This window comes from Panthera pardus, unplaced genomic scaffold (genome assembly GCF_024362965.1).
Source record: "Panthera pardus isolate Hobbes unplaced genomic scaffold, ASM2436296v1 HiC_scaffold_15, whole genome shotgun sequence".
Lineage (NCBI taxonomy): Eukaryota > Metazoa > Chordata > Mammalia > Carnivora > Felidae > Panthera > Panthera pardus.
Window position 1 is genome coordinate 20,065,895 of NW_026526710.1, and position 20,851 is coordinate 20,086,745.

The 20,851-nt window shown below is 57.4% G+C and overlaps 1 protein-coding gene across 1 annotated transcript; it reads right to left on the reverse strand.

Moving 5' to 3' along the window:
• Positions 1-8,205: 8,205 nt before the first annotated feature.
• On the reverse strand, positions 8,206-19,464 carry ASPHD2 (aspartate beta-hydroxylase domain containing 2). Its single transcript, XM_019426495.2, is given in 5 exon segments — positions 8,206-8,521; positions 9,314-9,427; positions 14,426-15,242; positions 15,244-15,530; positions 19,265-19,464. Coding segments are annotated over 4 exon segments (1,113 nt in total). The 5' UTR covers positions 15,316-15,530; positions 19,265-19,464; the 3' UTR covers positions 8,206-8,411.
• Positions 19,465-20,851: the final 1,387 nt, after the last annotated feature.

The following is a 20,851-nucleotide window of genomic DNA, read 5'->3' on the forward strand; positions in this document are numbered from 1 at the left end:
TAGTGAGAAAGTTAAGGTAAAGATATTTTGTGTGTGTGTGTGTGTGTGTGTGTGTGTGTGTGTGTGTGCACGCACATGCACCCATTTGGCACGGACGCGGTTTGCCATGCCTGAACCGACGCAGGCAGGTGAGTGCAGGCGCACTTCAGAATGGTCTGTCCGTGAGGGTGACCGGCCGCAGCTGCTGTGTCAGCGTCAGCGTGGCTGGCCCCGCACACCAGGCCCAGCCACCCTTCCTTCCGCCTCTCCCTGGAGTCCCTGCTGCCACTGGCCGGCCTACAAGGGTCCTGTTCCCAGATGGAGGACCATTCCCCAAGCTAGGGCAGACATGTACTGTCCTACTGCTCCGCTAAATTTTCCAAGAAGACATTCACTATGAGCCTCTGTGCCAGCCTGCCAAGGAACCTTCCCATGACTGACAGACACACCACACAGTCCTTTCCTGCTGTGGGGTGTTTTCAAGTAGCCGTGCTTTGCCTCCTGCTCGCTGGGACACCAGAATTCCGAGGGCCCCAGCTCTGAGCTCAGGGGCATCACAACCTGTCACGTATTGAAACGGGGACAGAATTTGGAGCCCGGAACCCATGGTCATCTGCCTCCTCACAGCTCAGCTAACTGCCCGAGTTCAAGGACTCTTCCAGACCGGATCTGTTTCACGAGCAAGTTGCTTGGCTTTCCTAGATGTCACGCCATCTGCAGACCTGAATCTTGCTGGGTTTGCTTTCAGGAACCTCTCTCTCCTTCTACATTCTCAGGGCAGCCATTGAGCCTCAAAAAAAAAACACTCTTAATACAAAATGTCTCTGTTTCTGAGAATCCACGCTCGAGGCAGCAGCCAGATGCTCCCCCTTTAGACCTTCCCCCCCAAATTAAGTCTTAACAGTTACATGGATAGCCACATGCAATGGTCATTTCAAAACACATCCACAGATGCTTTGCTACAAATGAGGGATCTGCTCCTCCTCCCCTGAGCGTGGGCTGTACTTAGTGATTCGTTTCTAATGAACATTGTAACAACGACAGTATGACTTCTGGGAGCAGGTTACACAACGCACGGCAGCTTCCGTCTCACGGGTCACCTCATTTGGGGCAAGCTGACGTTCAAGCAGCCCATGGAGGAGCCCTCGTGGTGAGGGTCTCCTGCCCACGGCCGTGTGAGGGAGCCGTCTTGCTTCAGCCCCGGTCAAGCCTTCAGATGAGTGCAGCCTCTGGAGAAATTGAACCAGAACCAGCAAGCTAAGCTGCTTCCGGATTCCCAGCCTTCCGAAAGCATGTGACCTAATAAACGTATGTGGTCCCGAGCCACCGTTTGGGGGTCATTTGTTACATGGTGGTAGATGATTAAGACAACTTTTATGCCAATATCCCATCCACCAAACTAGCTTCCGTACTGCTTCGGCACTGCTTTTTAGCCTGATGCTAGACAAAGCTGCAGTTTCTCAGACGCCGGGTACCCCCTTTCCCACCTTGGAGAGCCGGGCTGGAAAACTGAGGAACATACTGTGATCACTCCCTCAGCTTTCTCCCTACGGCTCCCAGAGCCTGACACTGATAGCCGGGTCCCCGCTTCCTGTCGTCTGGGCCCTGCCCTGGCCCCTCTTCTTACTCCAGCCACCCAGGTGCCCCCATGCAGGCTACCCTCTTCTGAAAGTGAATGTCCACCCAAATGGCCCCAGGCCCCCAGACTTCCTGGCCCCACCTGTCCCACTTTTCTGGGAGGCCTGTGATGGAGGTGTGTGGGCACCAGTGAGGCTTTCCCCTGCAGTTTGAGGAAACCCATCAGCTGCAGCTGGAGCATGGGTAGCACGATGGAGGAAGCTGGGAAGGTCCCTGGATGATCATTTCTTGGTCCTAGAATGCGTGCCTTGGAGCTGAGAAGGGGGAGTTGGCAGGAGGCAGCAAGAAGAGGGGGTGAGGGCCAGCCCCCTCACCTTTTTTCTTGTCCAGGAGGTGGGGTCAGTCTGGAGGGTGGCCTCCCACTGCTGACGCCTTGAACGGCTCACCATCACCCTGGCCCAGCCCTCTGGGCTCCCAGCTGCAGCTGCTTTGGCACACGGTCCTCTGGCTCCAACTTGCCCTCAGCCAGTGCCCCCCGGCACCCCCACCCCCAGCACCAGACCGAAGAAGACAGCTTTATAAAGTAATTTGTGCTGAGAACCTTCTTCCACTCTCCACCAAGATGGGACTGTCCAATACGTACCCATTGTGTATGGAAAAGGACCACCCCCCCCCCCCCGCCCCCCGCCACCGAGTCTCATCCACCCGGGATTAATCCAGAAAAGGTGAAGTCCATACACGTTGTACACCCCTTCCCTTTGCTTCTGTGGTCCCGTTTACTTTCTGCAGTGGAGCCTGGCTCAGGGACCTCAGCAGCAGCCTTGATCATGACTGTGGCCCCAAGGCTGCTAGAAGAGGAACGCTTAACCCCTCGTCTTCCTGTGTGATACTGCAGAGCTTCCGGTGGCTATGAGGACATCACTTAATGACAGCCCGGAGGGCCCCTACCCTCAAAATTAGCCTCTAGACTCGAGGCTCCCCAGAGCAGGGGCCCTTCTGTTGGAGCGGGCCCCGTGCCCCCAGGGAGGTGCTCCCTGGTGGCATCTGCAGGACAGATCCTGTCCTGCCTTGGTTTACAGGTGACACCTGAATGCCCCGGTCATCCTGGATGACAGCTTTATGCGAGCGGGGAACACAGGATGAGCAGGGAGTGAAAGGGTCTGTTTGGGGTCAGTCTGCACCTGCTGCCCAGCATTTACAGCTCGTGAACCTTAAGGATCAAGTTCCCCTGGAGTGATTAATAGGGACAACCAGATTCCTGCTGGGAAAGGACCTCCAGTCCCTAGGGGGGCCCCTGAGCCTCATCAAACTGGCTCCTTGCTGGAGGGAAGCATCTAGGATCACTGGCTCTCGTCACCTTGACAGTGGTAGCACGGGAGGCCTGGCTGCAGTGACTGGCTCCGGGGTCTCTCGAGTGCCAACCCCATGGCGGTCTTTTCGGCGGCTAACAAGCCCTTCGCACCCCCTCTGACACCGCACACCCCGCAGCAAGGGGGTGTGACGTGCTCTGTGCTGTGCTGTGCGAATGGTGGCCCCCAAAGGTACCGTGTGCTCATCCCTGGCACCTGTGTTACCTCGTACGATAACTGCTCTGCTGGCATGATTAAGAATCTGGAGATGCAGAGAACGTTCTGGATTATCTCAGTGCTACCACAAGTGTCCTCATCTGACAGGCAGAGGAGGACGATCCACACCGAGAGGGGGAGACGTGGAGGCAGAGACTGGAGCGCCACGGTCACAAGTCAAGGAACGCCGGGGGCCGCTGGATGCCCGGAGAGGTGAGGGACGGCTTGTGCCCTAGAGCCTCCGGAAGGGGGGGCCACTCTGGTGACGCACTGATTCGCGCCCAGTGAAACGGATTGCGGACGTGGGCCCCCAGAAGTGCGTGAGAATGCAGTTCTGTTGTTTTGGTGGCAGCTGGTCACAGCAACCACGGGAGACTAACGCGCCCCGCCGCCCTGCCAGCATTGCCCCCATGCAAACATCCTGGGGCAAAGGGGAGTGGGTCCATCGGCTCCTGAATGGATGAGAAGCAGGACAACGGGAGGGGCAAGTCCCCTGGGGCCCCTGCGAGGACACTGGGGAGCCGACACTTGACTACGAGGCCGAGGAGGAAAAAAAGAGACTCTGGATCTTTTTTCAGTGCGTTTGTTGAATCTGGGAAGCTGAAGGGGAAGGTTCCGAGGGCTTCAAGGCTAACGAAAAAAAAAAAGAACATTTCCCCTCTGTTTACTTTAAGTGTCAGAACCTGAAATCAGCTTTCTCCTGGGAATGAAATGCACGGAGCTTCTGGATCCTGTTAGAGCCAAGAAGCTGGCTGCCCGTGTGCCCTCGGGTCCGAGCAGAGAGCCGGTGGTGTTCTCGGCCCTGCTTTCCCGCTCAGCTGGGCCCCGCACTCCCAGGGGAGGGCCGGGGGACCTGAACACTAGACCCCACAAGGCCCCGTGGCCGGAGGGAGGAGGAGACAAGCCGGCCCCCACCTCCCACGCACTGGTGACAAGGCACTGCGTATGTCCTTTGCTCCAACCAGCCCAAAGGGGTTCCTGCCGCAGTGGAGGGACGCGGGCTTTGGTGACAGGGCCGGAGCTCAGATCACACCCCCTTTAACTTTACTGCTGTGGAAACGGGGCCAAGTTACTTTATTTCCCGGAACCTCAGTGTCTTCTTCTTGGGAACGGAGAGGAAAGGGTAATTATGTAAAGGGGTGGCATATTGTGGGGACCCTCAGAAAGTGGGGGGTTCGGTGAGTGTCCCAAGAGGGCAAATGGCATCTCCAGGGGGGACCCCGTGCCAGCGATGAAGATGAGAGCTGAAGATACGGGTGGGGTTCCAAATGCTGCCAGACCGTGCGTTTGGTACCTTTCTTCTAATTCCCGCTCCTCTTCCAGCTGGCCACGTGACCTTGTTCCCGGCAACTGCTGCTCTGAGCCCACATCTTCTGTGTTAAATGCACACAACTGTCTCCACTTTACCCTAGTGTTGGCCCCCAGTACTCGTGGGATGATAACACCTGCAAAGGAATCTCTTAAGAGTGCACGGTGCTCTCTGTGCCCAAGGAAGAAACGGACTCTCCCCTCGGATCCGGGGTGGCTAACGCATCAGAAGCGGGGGGACAGGGGGATGGGGAGGCGATCAGAAGTCAGGACCAAGGCGGGTGCCTGGGAAGGAGGCAGAAAGTAAATCAGCTTCTGTGTGTGTCGCCTCCTGCCACGTAATGCTCCAATCTGCTTGAGTATTTTCACTGCCATCTGTCAGCAGCTCGAAAATATATGGCCTTATTCTGTCCCGTTCCCTGTGTTTACATCTGGTTTGCAAGATTTAGCTGGGAGGTAAATCGTAGGGGGAGGTTGCGAGCAGCAGCGCCCGATGGTCCTCACAAACAGCATTTTGTGCTCAGCTTTCGCTTCTCATATTTCCATTTAAAAAATGCGAACGGAGCCCTTCCCATCCACCCAGAACTTGACAGTATTATCTTATTCGAACCTCACTTTATGCCTATGAAAGTAGGCATCAGGCCCGTTTTATAGGTGAACCTCACAGAATGGATCAGGACTTCCTGGTGGCAAAGGACAGCAACCGCAACTCACCCAGCGCCTGAGTGCCAGGGGTTTGGAAGGCTCTGACTGGCTGGGTGTGGATGGTGAGCCCAGTCCTACAGCTGGGGCTGGTCAGATCCTAGAAACCCAAGAGCTGAGAATGGGGGTGTTACATCTTACAAGAGGCTCAACAAGGTACTGCTGGAAGAGTCTTAAAAATAGCAGCCATCTGGGGCGCCTGGGTGGCTCAGTTGGTTAAGTGTCTGACTCTCGATTTCCACTCAGGTCATGATCTCGCGGTCCGGGAGTTCAGGTCAGGCTCTGTGCTGACAGCTCAGAGCCTGGAACCTGCTTTGGATTCTGTGTCTCCCTCTCTCTCTGCCCCTTTCCTGCTCACACTCTCTCTCTCAAAAATAAACAAACATTAAAAAAAAACAAACAGCGGCCATCTGGGGCGCCTGGGTGGCTCAGTTGGTTAAGCATCTGACTCTCGATTTCGGTTCAGGTCATGATCTCACAGTTCGTGAGTTCAAATCCTGCATCGGGCTCTGCGGTGACAGGAACCTGCTTGGGATTCTCTCTCTGCCCCTGCCCTGCCTGCTCTCTCAAAATAAAAAAAAAAATTTTAAATAAAAAATAAAAATAAATAGGGGCCATCTGTTAGAGACCCAGGTTAAGTAGCCTGCCCAGCGTTGCACAGGGGCACAGTCCAGACTTTCACCTAGAGCTGGCTGGTTTCAAAGGCCTTGCCATTCTTGAGTGGGACCCTCGGCCCCAGCTACATGTTAGAATCAGGGCAGGAAGTGAGTTAAAACAAACACTGAGACCTGGGCCCCACCCCTTGAACAAAGAAATGAGTGGCTTTGGGGTGGGGGCGGGGCATCAGTGTTTCTCAAAAGCCGGTGACTGTATCACGCATCACGCATCACGCAAAGTCAAGGACCGGCAGATTAGGATCCCCCTTCCCCTCCCAGACCATATGCTGTAGGGCATTCGATGTTACAAGTGTGGTCACTGTACCCAGAACCCAGACAAGCCGGGTGACTTTGGGGGATAATGAGCAGGTGCCTGGGAGACCCGGTACGTGACCTAGTGCAGTCTGGCCTTGAAGCCGATGCAGGCTTCTCATCTGAAGCCGGGTGGGCACACGGGCTCCCTCTTCTCACCTTGAGCATCCTTAGCTGTAGCGTGTAAATTACTTTAGCAATTGCCTAGTTGGCAATGCACACTTCAGGAGAGTGAGAGATGTCTTGGCCCCGGGGCGAGTGGTGCTCCTCCCTCCCGCCTGCTGAGGGAGCCCAGCCAGGACTGCGGCGCTGGGAAGACACCAGGCAGCTGGGCTGTTCTTGGGGCTCCAGGCCACCCGCGTCACCCACCCCTCTTTAAAAGGAAAAAAAAAATCAAGATGTAGCTACTGAGGGGCCTGCTTCCTCCCGTGTATCTGCCTCTTCCTTACAAACCCTTCTTCCTCACCTGCCCCCCCTCCCCCCAGCCCCACCACAACAGACTTGACCACTTCACTCTGGTTTTCGGCAAGATCCTTTATTTATCTCCTGTTCCCCAACCATGTGACATGAGTTCAGGTAGCCGGGTACCTGCGTGGGCTGTTGGCTTTGTAAACGTACAGCAGTCAGTATGTATAGAAATCATGCACCTCGGTGATTCCGGAACAAGATACTTAATGAGTAAAAAGACTTCAGGTGTGTTCGAAACGTCTGCCCTGTCCCGCGTTCTGATCGCTGAAAAACGTCTGTATAGAAAGTTTACCCAAATAGAGACAGGTTTTCTTCGCTCGCGTGCCAGTAACGGCCTACTGCGTTTTGGATCACGGTTCCTCCTGACGGCTGTTCCTCGCAGGCGCTGCCGGTTTCCGTTCAGGCACGGCCCCGGCCCTGTCCGCGGGACAAACTGCATGTTCCACACGGCCCCACGGCTTTATAAATCGGACACTGCTCGTAACGCACTATTCAAAAAAGGCGTCTCGAGTATGGCCGCAGGCTACTCTTGCACACGTCGGCTAACAGGAGGACGTTTCTAGAATCGGTGCCTCAAACTGGCCATGTCCTTCACAGGCGACCAAGAGGCCAGCACCGTGACTGTGGGTCTTTCGGGTTCGTGGGTCTTCCCGGTGGCCTCTCTCTCTCACACACACTGGCCTGGGTCGCTGTCGCTCGGCATGCACCCGTGCGGTGACAGGGACACGGGGCCGATGCCTCCACCGTCTCGGCGTCCGGCGCTTGAACATTTATGTACAGACGGATAAATGGAAACACTCATAGGCAACAGAACTCCAAAGCAGAACGGACACTTTTTGGTCGGATCTACGATTCCAGTTTTGCCAGAGGAAGGTGGTTCCTGGAATGTCACTTGGACGAGCGAGGTCTCACCGCACACCCCCCGGCTCCTACCAGCCAACCTGGCGGTCTTGACGTTCGTCACCGTGGACTCGAAACAGCTGCACGGGGAATTTTCCAGGCCCGGTTTGGCAGTAGGGCTTCGGTAGGCAGTGAGGTAAGTGGATCGCACGATCCGCAGCTGATCCGTGGGAGCCCCGACTTGGCTGCCGGGGACACTAGCCCCAGCTCTGCGGGGAAGCCGTGTTTACGGAAAAGCCGCCAGTCCCACCAGCCGGACGCTCCCTGCCGTCAGGGGCCTGACAGGGTTCGGAGTGAGGTGAGCGACAGCGACAGGGTCCCGCTGGGGCCCGGCCGCCACGCGCCGCCCCTGACCGGGTCCACCCTGCCCGGGAAGCCGGCCGGGCGTGGGGGCGGCACGCTCTCCTGGCCGCCGGCCCAGCGTGGCCGAAGGATCCCCTGTGTGGCCGTGACAGCAACAGAGGCCAAGGTCTCTAGCGCTCTGGTGTGCAGTTTTTTGGTCGAGTTTTGTTTTTGTTTTTCTCTTAAGATGACCACAAGAAGTTTCACGTTATTACATTCAGACACATAACCGTTTGCTTACGCTGTTTCAGAGCACTGGGAAAACCGAGCAGCGATACGGCAAGGACAGGGGCACTGAGCCTCCGGCCCCGGAGCAAAGTAATGCGCTATTAGGCAGGAAGGAGTCGCGGGAGCAAATGACTGGAAGGAAAAAAAAAAAAAAAAAAAAACAAATCTAAGGAAATACAAGCCAAAAATTTCCCATTTACAATAATCAAAGGAAAGAGGGACCCAACGTGATCTCAAAATCCCAAGTAAGGACTTTCCGTCGAGGCAGGCTTCTGAGCATGGAATCCCAGCACGGGTTGGGGGCTGGACCGGACCCCAGCCTGCCCAGGCTGACCCGCGGCCGCTCTCGCCGACTCCAGCACGGGGACTGTTCTCATCGTCCTGGAGCAAAGATGAAATCCAGAGCCTGCCGTTCGGCCGCTGCCACGTTGGGGTGCCACAAATCCACCATGAAAACCACCCGCGGGCCATCCTCTGCCGAACCTGGGGAGGGGAGGGCGCGAGAGAGGAGAGGTCTGAACCGTCCCGGAGCCAGGAGCCGCGCAGCGCGGGACCGCACACAGTGAGCTTGCGGGCAGGGACCCATCCTGTCCCTTGGCATAGGCGGGAAGATCACCTCCTTTCTCAACAAGGACTCTAGCACGGCTCCATAAGGCTCTGGGCAGAGCGTATAAAGGGAAGCGGGCACAGGGAGGTAGGGGTGAGTACGAGGTAGGTGGAGCACAGAGGACTTTTAGGGCAGCGAGGCTATTCTGTGGGATCCTGTCACGGTGGATACATGTCACCATACATCTGGCAGAACCCACAGGACGTGTGACAGGAAGAGCGAACCCTAACGGAGACTGGAGAGTCTGTTTAATAACAATGTGTTGGGGCGCCTGGGTGGCTCAGTTGGCTGAGCATCCGACTTCGGCTCAGGTCATGATCTCGCGGTCTGTGAGTTCAAAACCCGCATCAGGCTCTGTGCTGACAGCTCAGAGCCTGGAGCCTGCTTTGGATTCTGTGTCTCCCTCTCTCTCTGCCCCTCCCCCGCTCATGCTTTGTCTCTCTCTCTCTCTGTCAAAAATAAATATCCATTAAAAAAGATAATAACGTGTCAATATTGGTTCATCAGTTAGGACACACGTGCCACACTAATGCAAGAGGGTAACAAGAGGGGACACTGTGTGTGGGGATGGTGTGTGCTTTCTGCTCAGTTCTTCTGGAAACCTAAAACCGTGCTAAAAACACGCGCCTCTAACTAAAACCACCCCCACCACCACCGCGGGCACTCACCCTCGTGGAATGCAGTGTGCAGGAAAGAATCATCAAAGAGGAGGCAGCGTCCTTCCGCCCAGCACTGGGGCTCTCCCCCCACCACCAGCTCGCAGCCACTGGGAGTTTTGAGACCTTTGGGGCAAAAGGAGAGAAGAGACAATGAAGGCGGGTGGGATCGGGGGTGGCCTGTTCTGGGGTGAGCTCTCCATTCCAAAGCACCGGGCCTTCTGCCTCACCCCTCGGGGCCCTCTTTGGGGGCGTGGGGGGAGGGGGTACTTCGACCGGGCAAATACAGGCTGCGTACCCTGAGCGTCACTCCCTGGAGGCACGCATTCCTCCACTGGCTTAATGGGTCTGGGGTCATGGGCTTCTCGGTCAAGGCTCTGCGCCGCACTTGTGAGACCCCCGAAGCCCATCTGTGGGACCCCCCGTTAATCGAGGGAGGCCAGGTTCACAGCCTGCCGTGTCCCAGAACTCTGTTTACTACAGCCCTGTCTCCAGGGCTGTTCTGGCAGAGCTGACACAGTGTCCTCCTCTTTGGGTTCCGAGCTTTAAATGCATTTTGGGGCCTGAGGATAGCATGCTCTTAGTCTCAGTTCCTCCGGCCTCCCTCCGAGAAACTGGAGGTCGCCCCTAAGGAAACGCCTGAGCTCCAAGAAGAAAGAGGCCCACACCTTCGTAAGGGGCCATATGCGCCCAACTGCAAGCGGCCGGCGCCCAGCTCGGTGCGTAACCCCAGAAAGGGGGCCTGGCTGAAATGTCGCCGTGCACGCACTTTCACATACGAGGGTCTCAGGAAACACTTGGCCCCTGTCAGTGCACGGCCGTCTGTCAATGAAGGCACCACCACAGCCATCTACGATTCACGAGAGGCGGCGCCGGCCCTACGGCTCTCAAGAAGGATGATTTGGGAGGAAACCGGCAGAGGGGGTGGGATCGTGGTGTTCCGGTCTGTCTTCGGTGACTACCGGGACAGCCGTGGCCCAGAACCAATTGGCACCCCCTCCAATTTAGTCTTCAGGACAAGCATGAGACAGAGTTCTCTCTAACGGAGCATTTTAACTCACTCCTTGAACCAGGAATGCATGGCTGGAAACACAGGTAGAGTAGGAAGTCACACAAAGAGGCTGCACAGGGGAGTGACAAGGACATGGGACCTGAGGCCAGATGACTGGCTCTGACCCCTATGTGCTGTAGGACTTCGGGCAAGTCACTGAACCTCTCTGAGCCAGGGCCTCGTCCTCTGTGAAGGGGAACGTCAACACACTTGCCTTCAGGGCCGCGTGACCAAGAACGTAACGCCTAGCTGGGCGCAGGTCCGGGCTAAGTCAGCACTTACAGACATCACCCTACCCATTTTCCAGATGGAGCCACCGAGGTTCAGAGAAGGTCAGTGACCTGCCGGAAGTTGCAACGCAGTCCTTGCGGGACCTGGGATTTCAATCCAGATCCTCCTGGCTCCGAAGAACGGGCTCTTGTAACACTGGACTCTGCGGCATAAATACTAGTCACCCATCAGGAGTTGTGGTATGAAAGGGACCCTTCTTGTAGTTACCGTTTTGACTATGGATGGGACACTTCATTGAGTGACGGACTCCGGAACCACACTCTCCCATCTCCTGCTACTGTTAATGGCTAGGGAGGGGGCGTTAGGGTTGTGATGGGCCCAGATGGAGAGGGCCCTCCAAGCCACGTCTCTCCACGGGTGCCCCTCACTGAGGGGACTGGCCGCTCTCTGCAGAGACAGTCCACCCCAGGCCTTCAGAAAGCAGCCCTCCTTCCTCTGGGCCACCGAATGATTCATCAGCAGTCACCACGGTACAAGAGAAAAATGGCCTGGCTTGCTGGCTTGCCAGCCCCCTGCTCACTTTCTTCGGGTTCTCCCCTTCACTCTGGCCCCGCCTTCCAGCGGCCCACCATTCCTGCCTCCTGCCCACAAACCAGCTCGGTTGGCAGAAACGATCGATACTCCCAAGACAGAGTGTTCAGGTGGCTCTCGGGGACAGAGACAGGCCCCGTGTCCTCCGGCGCAGGGCTTGCTGCTTTGTCCCCAGCCACTCAGTGAGGCAGGTCAAGGGCAGAGAGAGGGCTCTGTCCACCACCGGCCCCCACTTGAGGATGCTGAACAGGTGGGCAAGGCGAACACCAGCTGGTTCCACCCAGCCGGCCGGCCGAGAGATCCAACAGCGTGCACACGGGAGGCGATGAGAGTCTAACTGCTTATTTACTAGTGTGAATGGGCTGAACACCCTCGTGCGTTTTCACCTGCCCTTTCCTGAGGGTTGGCCACATGCAAGGACAGCAGCCTCCCCGGTAAATCTGCCTAGTTGGCATCAGACGGTGTTTACTGGAGGTCTGCGGTGACGCGGTCGGGACGTCCCAGCCCTGTGCTATGTGCTGTGACACGCTCGGTGACAGCTCGTCCCAGGGCTCTACGTGGGGTCCAGACGGAGTGACGCCACCTCTGGAGGCGGCTCCACGCCGTCCTTGGCAAATGAAGAGACTGGGCGAAGGCGGGGCAGTGGCTGGGGTTTCAACTGTCGGCGGGGACAGCTCCCCTCACCCGACCCAGACGGAAGGCAGGAAAAGGGGACAAAGGTTGGCGAGTCAGGAGCTCGGTTCAGGGACTCCAGGTGCTTCCTGCACTTTAGCCAGGGAAGCTGGCAGAGGCGTGACTGCCAGGGACGTACCCGTCACTCTGCTTCCGACCCTGTTCTCCGGACTCCCTCTCTGGTCACCGACAAGGTCACGTGAGCCTAACACACCTCTGTTTCCTTCCGGGGTGGATGTGAACGTGGGCATGACAGTGGAAAGAAGGAAATGCTGAGCAAACCCGACCACGGAGCCTGCCCTGGCCGTGGGGGAGCAGCCACAATCCAGCGGGACCTCTTCCAAGGCTGCTGGCTGTCCAAGGGAACATGACACGGCCCAGTTTTGCTGGTGGCGAGAACGAGCTGAGCTGAGGAGGGAACGACAGGTCCTAACGAGGGCCCGCGCGGGCATGGGTTACACATGCGCATCTACTGCGCGGACGCACGAGAGGCATTGTGGCCCCCGGCCCTTGCTACTCAACGCACCTGCCTGGATTCTGTATCAACCCACAAACGCCCCTCCCTACGTGTCACTCCGAAGCTCTTTAAAAACCTACAAAGCCAACCTTCAAACAAGAAGCCAGCACCGCTCCCCACGGCCCACAGCCTCAATTCCGAAGCCCCGCACGGGGGCCCTCCGCGGTTTGCTCCCACCCAAGCGGTCTAACCTCAGCCTGACCGTGGACTCCACAGCAAGCCACGTGCGGAGGGAGTGGGGGAAGGGGGGTGGCTCCTCCACTCCACCCTGGTGGCCCCGTGAGCTCTGACCCCAGCGTGCCCCGGTGCGTTGCACAGTGACTTTACTGAGATGGCTTAGGTGACCGCCTCACCTCCTGGATCAGGGTGCCCTTTACCTGACTGCCCTCCACCTGCCAATACCTCACATGTGCCACTTCTAACCCCCCAGAGAGCCCCCAGGCAGGTATTTTTACCTCCGTTTTCTCCTTGAAAACGGAGGCTCGGAGTTCCGGGGTCCCGGCCAAGATCACTTGGCAGGTGGGGCCCACAGAGCAGAGTCCAAGTGTGCGTGCTTCCGAAACCTGATCATTTCCCATGGTTTCCTGAGGCCCCACGTCTTAGGCAGCCTTTCTTACACTGCCCAACACGTGTTTCGTCACAAAAGGTAGAGCTGCCTCTTCTGCAGCCGCAGAAGAGACTATTTAACCCGGTCAACGATCCTGGGGAGGTAAGTGCCGCCTCCCCATTTTACGGAGGAGGAGACTGAGGCACGGAGGGACTCAGTTACTTGCCCAGAGTCCCACAGCTGCCCACGGAGCCAGGACACCTCCTCTGGCGCGCCTCGGCCCTGCCCTTTGCTCTTGAAATATTCAAAGAGTCAACTGTTCGAATCTAGCTGTTTTTAGAAGCGGCAAAGCCCTCTGTCCAAGTCACCTCTTCCTCGGGATCCCCACACAGGGGCAGGGGAAGCAGAGGGCTTTGGGGGAAGCAGGGCTGGAGGGCCAGGTGTCTGGCTCAGGTGCCCCCGGGCAGCCCCGGGCTTCCTCTGCGGGACACTCATGAACCCCCTGCTCCAGCCTAGGTCGCCCCCCCACCCCCACCCCCCACGTGTGCTCTCTCTTCCTCCATTCTGGAGCCAAGGCAGCCCGCGCCGCAGACTTCCCGAAGCTGGACCCTGCGTAGGCTCTGGGCGCGCTCCCCCAGTCTGGGATGCTAACTGGTGGCGCCTTCGCCCCGGTAACCATCCCATTAGAGACTCACCAGGAACAGGGCATCCTGGGGAAGTGACAACAAGGAGTTGTCGTGAAACCCCCCTAAAGGGTGAGTCCTCGCTCCACATGACTAAAGACTCCTCTTAGCAGACCCTCAAGGCAACTCTGTAGGGGACGATCTTTTCCCCTCCTCTTTTCTAAATGAGGAAACTGAGGCCCAGAGAGGTGAAGTGACTTGTCCGAAGTAACACAGCTAGCTGCCGGTGGGGCCGGGATGCAAACACGGCCACGCGGACTCTGACCTTGTTCTCGAAACCACCGCCACGCAAGTTACCGATTTCCCCAGAAGCGGAACAAAATCAGTGTTAACACCAAGCGTGACTTCGCCCTCCATTCGGGAGGCGCTAAGGCATCGTTCGCGGCCTCCCGGATGTCATCATGAACCTCAGCGACTGTTACAACAGCCTTTGGCTCTAGAGATACGCTGTCCAATACGGTAGCCGCTAGCCACGCGGGCCGATTTAAATTCAGATTAAGTGACAAATTCTGCTCCTCGCCTGCACTGGCCACATTTCCAGCCCTCAACGGTCACCCGCTGCTAGTGGCTTCTGTACTTGGACAGCGCAGATAGAGACCATTGCCATCACCACTTCCGTCCCCCGGACAGAGCTTTCTCTGTATTACCTGTCGGGTAATACCGATCTCAAGTCCCCTTCTCGGCTCAATCTCTGCTGTGAGACACGTTTACATGCAACTCATCAATCTTTGATGGGACAGTGAAGAAAGCGAAAAGGCACAATTCTGGCTACCGAGCTTCTCACGCCGCCTGGGCCGCCGTGAGTCAGGAGACCCCCGTCCCTGCGACATACCTAAATGGCATCGGATGCGTATGTTGGTGGGTCCGTAATGCTCCGTTATCACAGTCCCGGGGCTCAGCACGGAGATGCACGCGTTCCCAAAAACATTGTTCCCAATACAGGTCCGAAGGCTTCCGAGCAAGCGGTACGTCCGTGGGCACTTCCTGCAGTTCCTGGGAACGCAAACCCCCTGATTGACCAAGTAAAAGGTGACCCACTCCCCGCTGGGGGTGCTGTTCATTTTCCATCCTTGCGGGAGGCTGCAGTTTGAGAAAGCCTTGTAGAGGGTCTCAAACTCGCACAGGATGGTCTGGAAGTTCCGTTCCAGCAGCTCCACGTCGTGCTTCTGCGCATCCCGGGCGAAGTATGGCGTGGTGGGGAGGTCGGGCAGGAAGAAGACCTCGGGCTTCTGGATGGAGGGCCGGCTGTTGAGGTAGCGGCCCTGCTCGCGGATGCCCTTGTGGATGCGGCCCATGCCGGACCACGAGTACCGCTTGGCGTACTCCTGCAGATTGTGGTAGAGCTTCTGGTTGAGGCCCTCGTTGTGGGCGCAGCGCACGCACTCGGGCGACTGGCAGTACACGTACCCGTTCTGCAGCCCGTTGGCGTCCGCACCCTGCATCAGGGAGTTGACGGACACGTAGGGCCGGGGCTGCTCCCGGCCCACGTGGTAACAGTACCACACGAACAGGACCAGCAGGCAGGCCACGGTGACCACGGCGGTGGTGTCGCAGTCCCGCACCGACTGGATGCCCGTGGCGATGCAGTCTCGCAGGCCGTCCAGCGACCAGCTCCAGGCCACCAGCCACTCGAGAGACATCTTGGGGGGCCGGGTTGTCGGTGGGGGTGTGAAGCAAGGTCAGGCAGTCAGTCCTCGGGGGTCCCGGGGGCACCCACACCATGCAGCTTAGCGCGCGGGGGACGGGGCAGCTGGGGCGGGGGGAGGCATGGCGGCCACTGTTCCTCGGAGCCCGCCAAGGGCGGCATCGACAGACGTCTGGGCTCGCCACTCCACTCCCGGCAAAAGTCACTGCACGGAGGCTGGAAGGAGACGCTTCACGTCACCCTGGCAGGCGGGGTCGGTCACCGTGAAAGGATTTTTTTAGGACGTCCAAACCTGAGATGGGAAAAGGAAAGTAGACCAGCGTCAATTTTTTTATACCTGGGCAAATCCTCTGAAGCGCACAGTCCCGGAGCATCCTGTAAGGTCCCCGCTGGCAGGGGGCACACTTCTCAATCTTGTGTGTCCCCTCCCACTTTATCACAGCCCCCGGGGCCCAAAGGGCCGGTGGCGCTTAATCTTTATCTAGTACTGTCTGAGAAGTACAGACGCCCGGCCTGTTCTGTGTCATCCTTAGGGGGTGTGATTAGCTCCATTTTACAGATGGGGAAGCTGAGGCCCAGAGAGGTTCACGCAGCCAGGACAGGGACCTCAACCGCTGGCTTCAGCATCAGGTCCATCCATTTTGCTCTGCTCTTTCACAGTAGCTATGTCATAAATGCTTGTTTTCCTTTGGTCTCTGTACCTTTACAGAGCGGCCTGGGTTCCAAAGCATCTTTAAAATGGCAAAAGAGGGGGCGCCCGGCTGGCTCAGTCGGTGGAGCACACGACTCTTGATGTTGTGGTCAGGGAGTTCAAGCCCCACGATGGGTGGAGAGATCACTTAAATAAATAAAGAATCCTTAAAAATGGCAAAGGAGCCGTAAATCCCCATTTTACTTTCTCTTTTCATGGCACTTGGGCATTCTTTCTAAATCTCTCTTGCCCTTTGGACACGGACTGGGCTTACACCGAGCTGGAAGAGGACGCCATCCCCATGGCAGACACAGGGTGTTTCTACCTGCTTGGGAGGCTCCTCGCTGGTCTCACCCACAGGTTATGAGAGAAGGGATGGGGGAGAAGGAAACAGAAGCCCTCTCGGGTCTCTTTGCCACATATCCCACCAATGGTTAAGGGCCGGTGCCTAGCACCCTGATCATCCTAATAGCCCAAGAGTATGATCAGAGCCCAGCAGTCAGGTTGCCCGTGTCTATCAAACCCCAGCCGTGTCTCCCAGCTGAAACCCTCTGTCCAGGCTGCTTTTTTTCTAATCCAAGAACAGCCAGGTCTGTGAGCTCCTCCAGGCCTAATACATTCCCTCGGCGCCAGGGGCCGAATAAATTCAGAAAAATCGTTTTGTGCTCTACCTTCTCTCTTCTCTCTCTTGGGAATAGAAGGCAACTAAAACAACTCCTTAAAAACTCTAAAAGCCCTCCCCTTTCTCTGGGGATGACATTTGGCTGGAAAATTCTTGCAAGGCTGGCAGACAGGCCAAGAACCCAAACTGGGGGTGGGCTGGACCCTGGGCGGGTCATTTGCCTTCCTGCTCAGTTTCCTCATCACTCAGACCGGGTCATGCTCATCCCCCTGGAGGGAGGTGAATGATGACAGCTGAAAGAACTTAGGATGTCACGGCAGGCGTTTAATATGTGCTGACGACTGCTTACACATGTGGCACCCCCATGCTGATCAGCCAGCAAGGCAAAGGTGGGGCACTGGGGAAAGGTATCTCAGGACTAGCAACCCTGAAGGCCAATTCTGGACATTGTCACCGCCACACATCTGTTTTGTTTTTGTTTTTTCGGTCCCAGACTTGCAAAACTAAAAATGAAAAAGAACAAACCTCAGGTGCTCATATAACTGCCTACTTGCACATTCCCTGCCTAGGTCAAATTAAGGATCACTTGACTATAAGGTTTCCTATGTCAGAAAACACACATGCTAAATATTCGGGGCCATTTGTATGTTTCTAGGAAAAATACAAGAGTGGGGAGGCTAGCAGCTCAATTTTCTTTGGCACCTGTTCTCCATTTCTTCCCAGGTCTGGGCCCCACGGCATGAAAACAGACCCCTCCGTGCCCCTGCTTCTGTCCCAGCCATAACTGGCACGTTTCCTCTCAAGGAAAAGGGAAAGAAAATCTGGATGGTTTTCCTCTGTTTTGTTTGCAAGCCTGTCTCCCAAACAGAACCCCGGGGTTCCTGCAATTCAGCAGGAAACTGTCATCTGCGTGATAAACCAGCACTTTTACTAAAAGGATTTCCCCCTTCACTGAGCTAAACCTCTAATTGGAACTTTTAAACTGAGTCTCTCAGGAGAAGAGGCTTTTCTTAAATGAGAAGTGAGACGGTGATAATTTAACAAACACCTGTTACGTGTCAGTTCCCATCAGCCCTGCTAATCACTTAACCCAAGCACAGCAAAGACTTGGAAGACAGGGCGGGTGATGAGGGGATCTCTCCACTGGACATACGGGCCGCTTACCCTCTCCAGCGTCATTCTACACAACATCAGCCATGAGCGCTCCCTGGGCTGAGCTATAAACAAAAGGCAGCAAAAGATCCAGATACCCTGAACCCAGCTTCGGACTCTGTCCTCATAGACAGCACTGAGAGCTGAAGTTAGGACTTGTCTTACCTGCTGCCAGTTACTTTTACCCAAATTATGCTGGCAGGCCCCTGAGCCCAAAGATGGATTAAAAAGCTCACCACTGAAATGTGACACTGAAAAAAACAAAACAAAACAAAAAAAAAAAACAAAAAAAAAAAAAACAAAAAAACCAAAAAAACCCAAAAAAACCCAACCTTACATTTGCAGGGTGACTGACAGCGTATTAAGCACTGGTTCAAACGTTTGACACTCAACAGGACGCAGGAACAACCCCCAAGGCTCCAGTGGGAAGGGCACGGATTCCCCCTCCCCAGTTCCCAGCTCAGTGACCACAGTGACTTTCAGTTTCCTCACACATCTGTTTCATGTCTGTCCTCGTTAGGGACGGGGACCTGTACTGCAGTCCTGCACTTTAAGAACTCCAGATCTTAAAGGTCAGTCAGCTCTGGGGAACAGGGTCCAAATTCATTACCAGCTGGTGAGCGAGTCCAATGAAATATAACTTCTGATATGATGAACATCTGGGGGACAGACTCAGCTCTAACCTGGCTAACGCAGTTTACCTTACAACCTAAGTGGCTGCCCTGTGCTAAAGGGCTTCTGGTCACTCCCAGGGTGTGGCCAGGCCACCCCAGAAGCCCCCCAAGGAGGAGAGCAACCCCAAGCAATGTGTGCCATGCAGGTCACTCTCTCTCCACCCAGGACCCACTGAGCTGCCCAGGACCAGCCCTTCCCCATGGGCAACCGGAGACCTCTCCTCCTCACTTTCCGGGCCACCTTTCTCAGCATCCACCCACTCTGGAGAGTGGGGGCAAACGGGGGAGCAGCGGATGGGTTAACACAGATGGTGACCACCAGGAGGTCAGGGGAGGAGGGGGATGGGGCCACGGAAAGGTGACTATTGACTGGAAAAGTGGGCAATCAACTAAAGATTAGGGAAAGTGGCTTATGGTGATAGCTCATGGGACAGGGGAGGAGGGTCACCGCGGGAAATCTGGGAAGTGGGTGACGCTCAGGGCTGGGGGGAGGGGGGAGAGCAGGCTGGGAAAGAGACCGGGGAGGAGGGTCAAGAGGAGGAGGGTTGGGGGGGGTGGCGCGGGTAACACCGGGGAAGGCGCCGCTACGGGGCAGGGGCTTCGAGGAGGGTGATGCCCGGCACGCCGCAAACACAGCCAGCCCCGGCGGCGGCGCTAAGCACGTAGCGAACGCGGGGCGGCGGGGCCCCTCGGCCCGGCCGGGATGCGGGGCGCGGGAGGGCGCCGGCGTCCGCTAGCATCCCCAGCCGCCGCGCCGCCGCCGGGCGTGGGGACCGCGGGCCTGCAGCCGCCCGTCCCCCTCCTCCTCCCACTCTCCCCGGGGGGAGGGCGGTGGGCGCCGCGCCGTCCCCCCCGCCTCCCCGCAGCCCCCCGGAGACGCCGCTTACCTGCGCGCGGGCGGCGGGGGCGGACGCTGGGGCCGGGGCGACGCCGTCGCCCGAGGGCGCGGACGCGCAGACGCCCCCTGCCCGCGCCGCGGGGCCACCGCCCGGCCCACGCCGCGGGAGCCCGAGCCGGAGGCGAGCCGGTGCCCCCGCCGGTGCCGACGCCGCGCTGCGCTCCGCGGGGCCGCGCGGACCACAACTCCCACAATGCCGTGCGCGGCCGGGCCGGCGCGGGGAGGGGGCGCGGGCGCGGGTGGGGCGGGGCCGACGCGGGGGCGGGGCGGGGCGGAGCCCGGACCCCCGGGCGCGGGGAGCGCTGGCAGCGCGCGGGGCTGCTCGCGCGGCTTTGCGGGGGCCGGGCGCGCAGGACGCACTGGCCCGCGGGGCCGGGGGGTGGTTCGCGCGGCCGGGCGGGCGTTCATTCATTCGCTGTGCGTTTCTCCCTCTGGGCCCCAATCTGTTCCCCCTCCCCCGGGCTCCGTCCCTGCCCCGGCTTCCCCTCCTACACTTCCTCCTTCCAGTCTCTTTCACTTTCCCTCCCTCTTCTTTCCTCCCTCACTTCCTCTCGCCCGACACCCTTCTTTCCTTTATTTGTTGATTCGCCGCGCACTTAGAAGGCCGCTCAGGCACTTGGAAAGAAACCGTAAATCACACAGGATCCCTAGTGTCATGGAAAACTCCTTCGTTCGATGCAAGCGACTGTTGGGCAGCCTCTCTGTGCCTGGCCCTGTGCTCCGTGGGGAGCGGGGCACACGCGGCGCCTGCCCATGAGAAGTCACAGTCTGGCCAGGAGTCAAGGGTACCCAAGGAATCACAGGTGTAAATGCACCATCACCTGGCCCGCAGAGTAGCAGAAGAGAAAGTACAGGGAGAATGAGCATGTGAAGCAAAAGGGCAACGTGATGGCGGGGAGGTTCCCCGCGGAGGACTCCATGAGGAAGTGATGTTTGAGCTCGGGCCTGTGGGAGACGGATGAGCTAACAAAGGCCATGGGACATGTTCGGGGCTCCAGGGGGACTATGCATGGGTAGGTTCTGGGAACTCGCGAGTGGGATGGCTGGCCCACAGTCCACGGGTCCTGACCCAGAATCTACTGGTGGCTGTCCCAGCATCCACTTTGTACTTGTCCCAGAACCCACCTCAATCATGTCCCAGAATACCCCTCTCACACATGTCCTACAACCCATCTGATCCCTGACCTAAGAACTTCCCGTTACCACATCCCAGAATCCACCTTACCCTTGTCCCGAACCAACATCTACCATGTCCCAGAATCCACCTCGACCTGGTCAGGAACCCACTTCTCATCCCTGACCTAACAGCCCACCTCCACCATGTTCCAGAATGCACCTCATCCCTGTCCCAGAACATATCTCTCTCATCCTTGTCCCAGAACCCACTTGGTCCCTGACCTGACAACTCACCTCTACCATGTCCCAGAGTCCATCTTGTCTCTTCCCCGGAGCCCACCTCGACTGTGGCTCAGAATCCACATCTGCTGTGGCCCCTAACCCTTTTCTACCACATCTTAGAATCCATTTCATCCCTGTCATCTCTTCCCTTGTCTTTACTCCAAAGGAGGAAGAACCT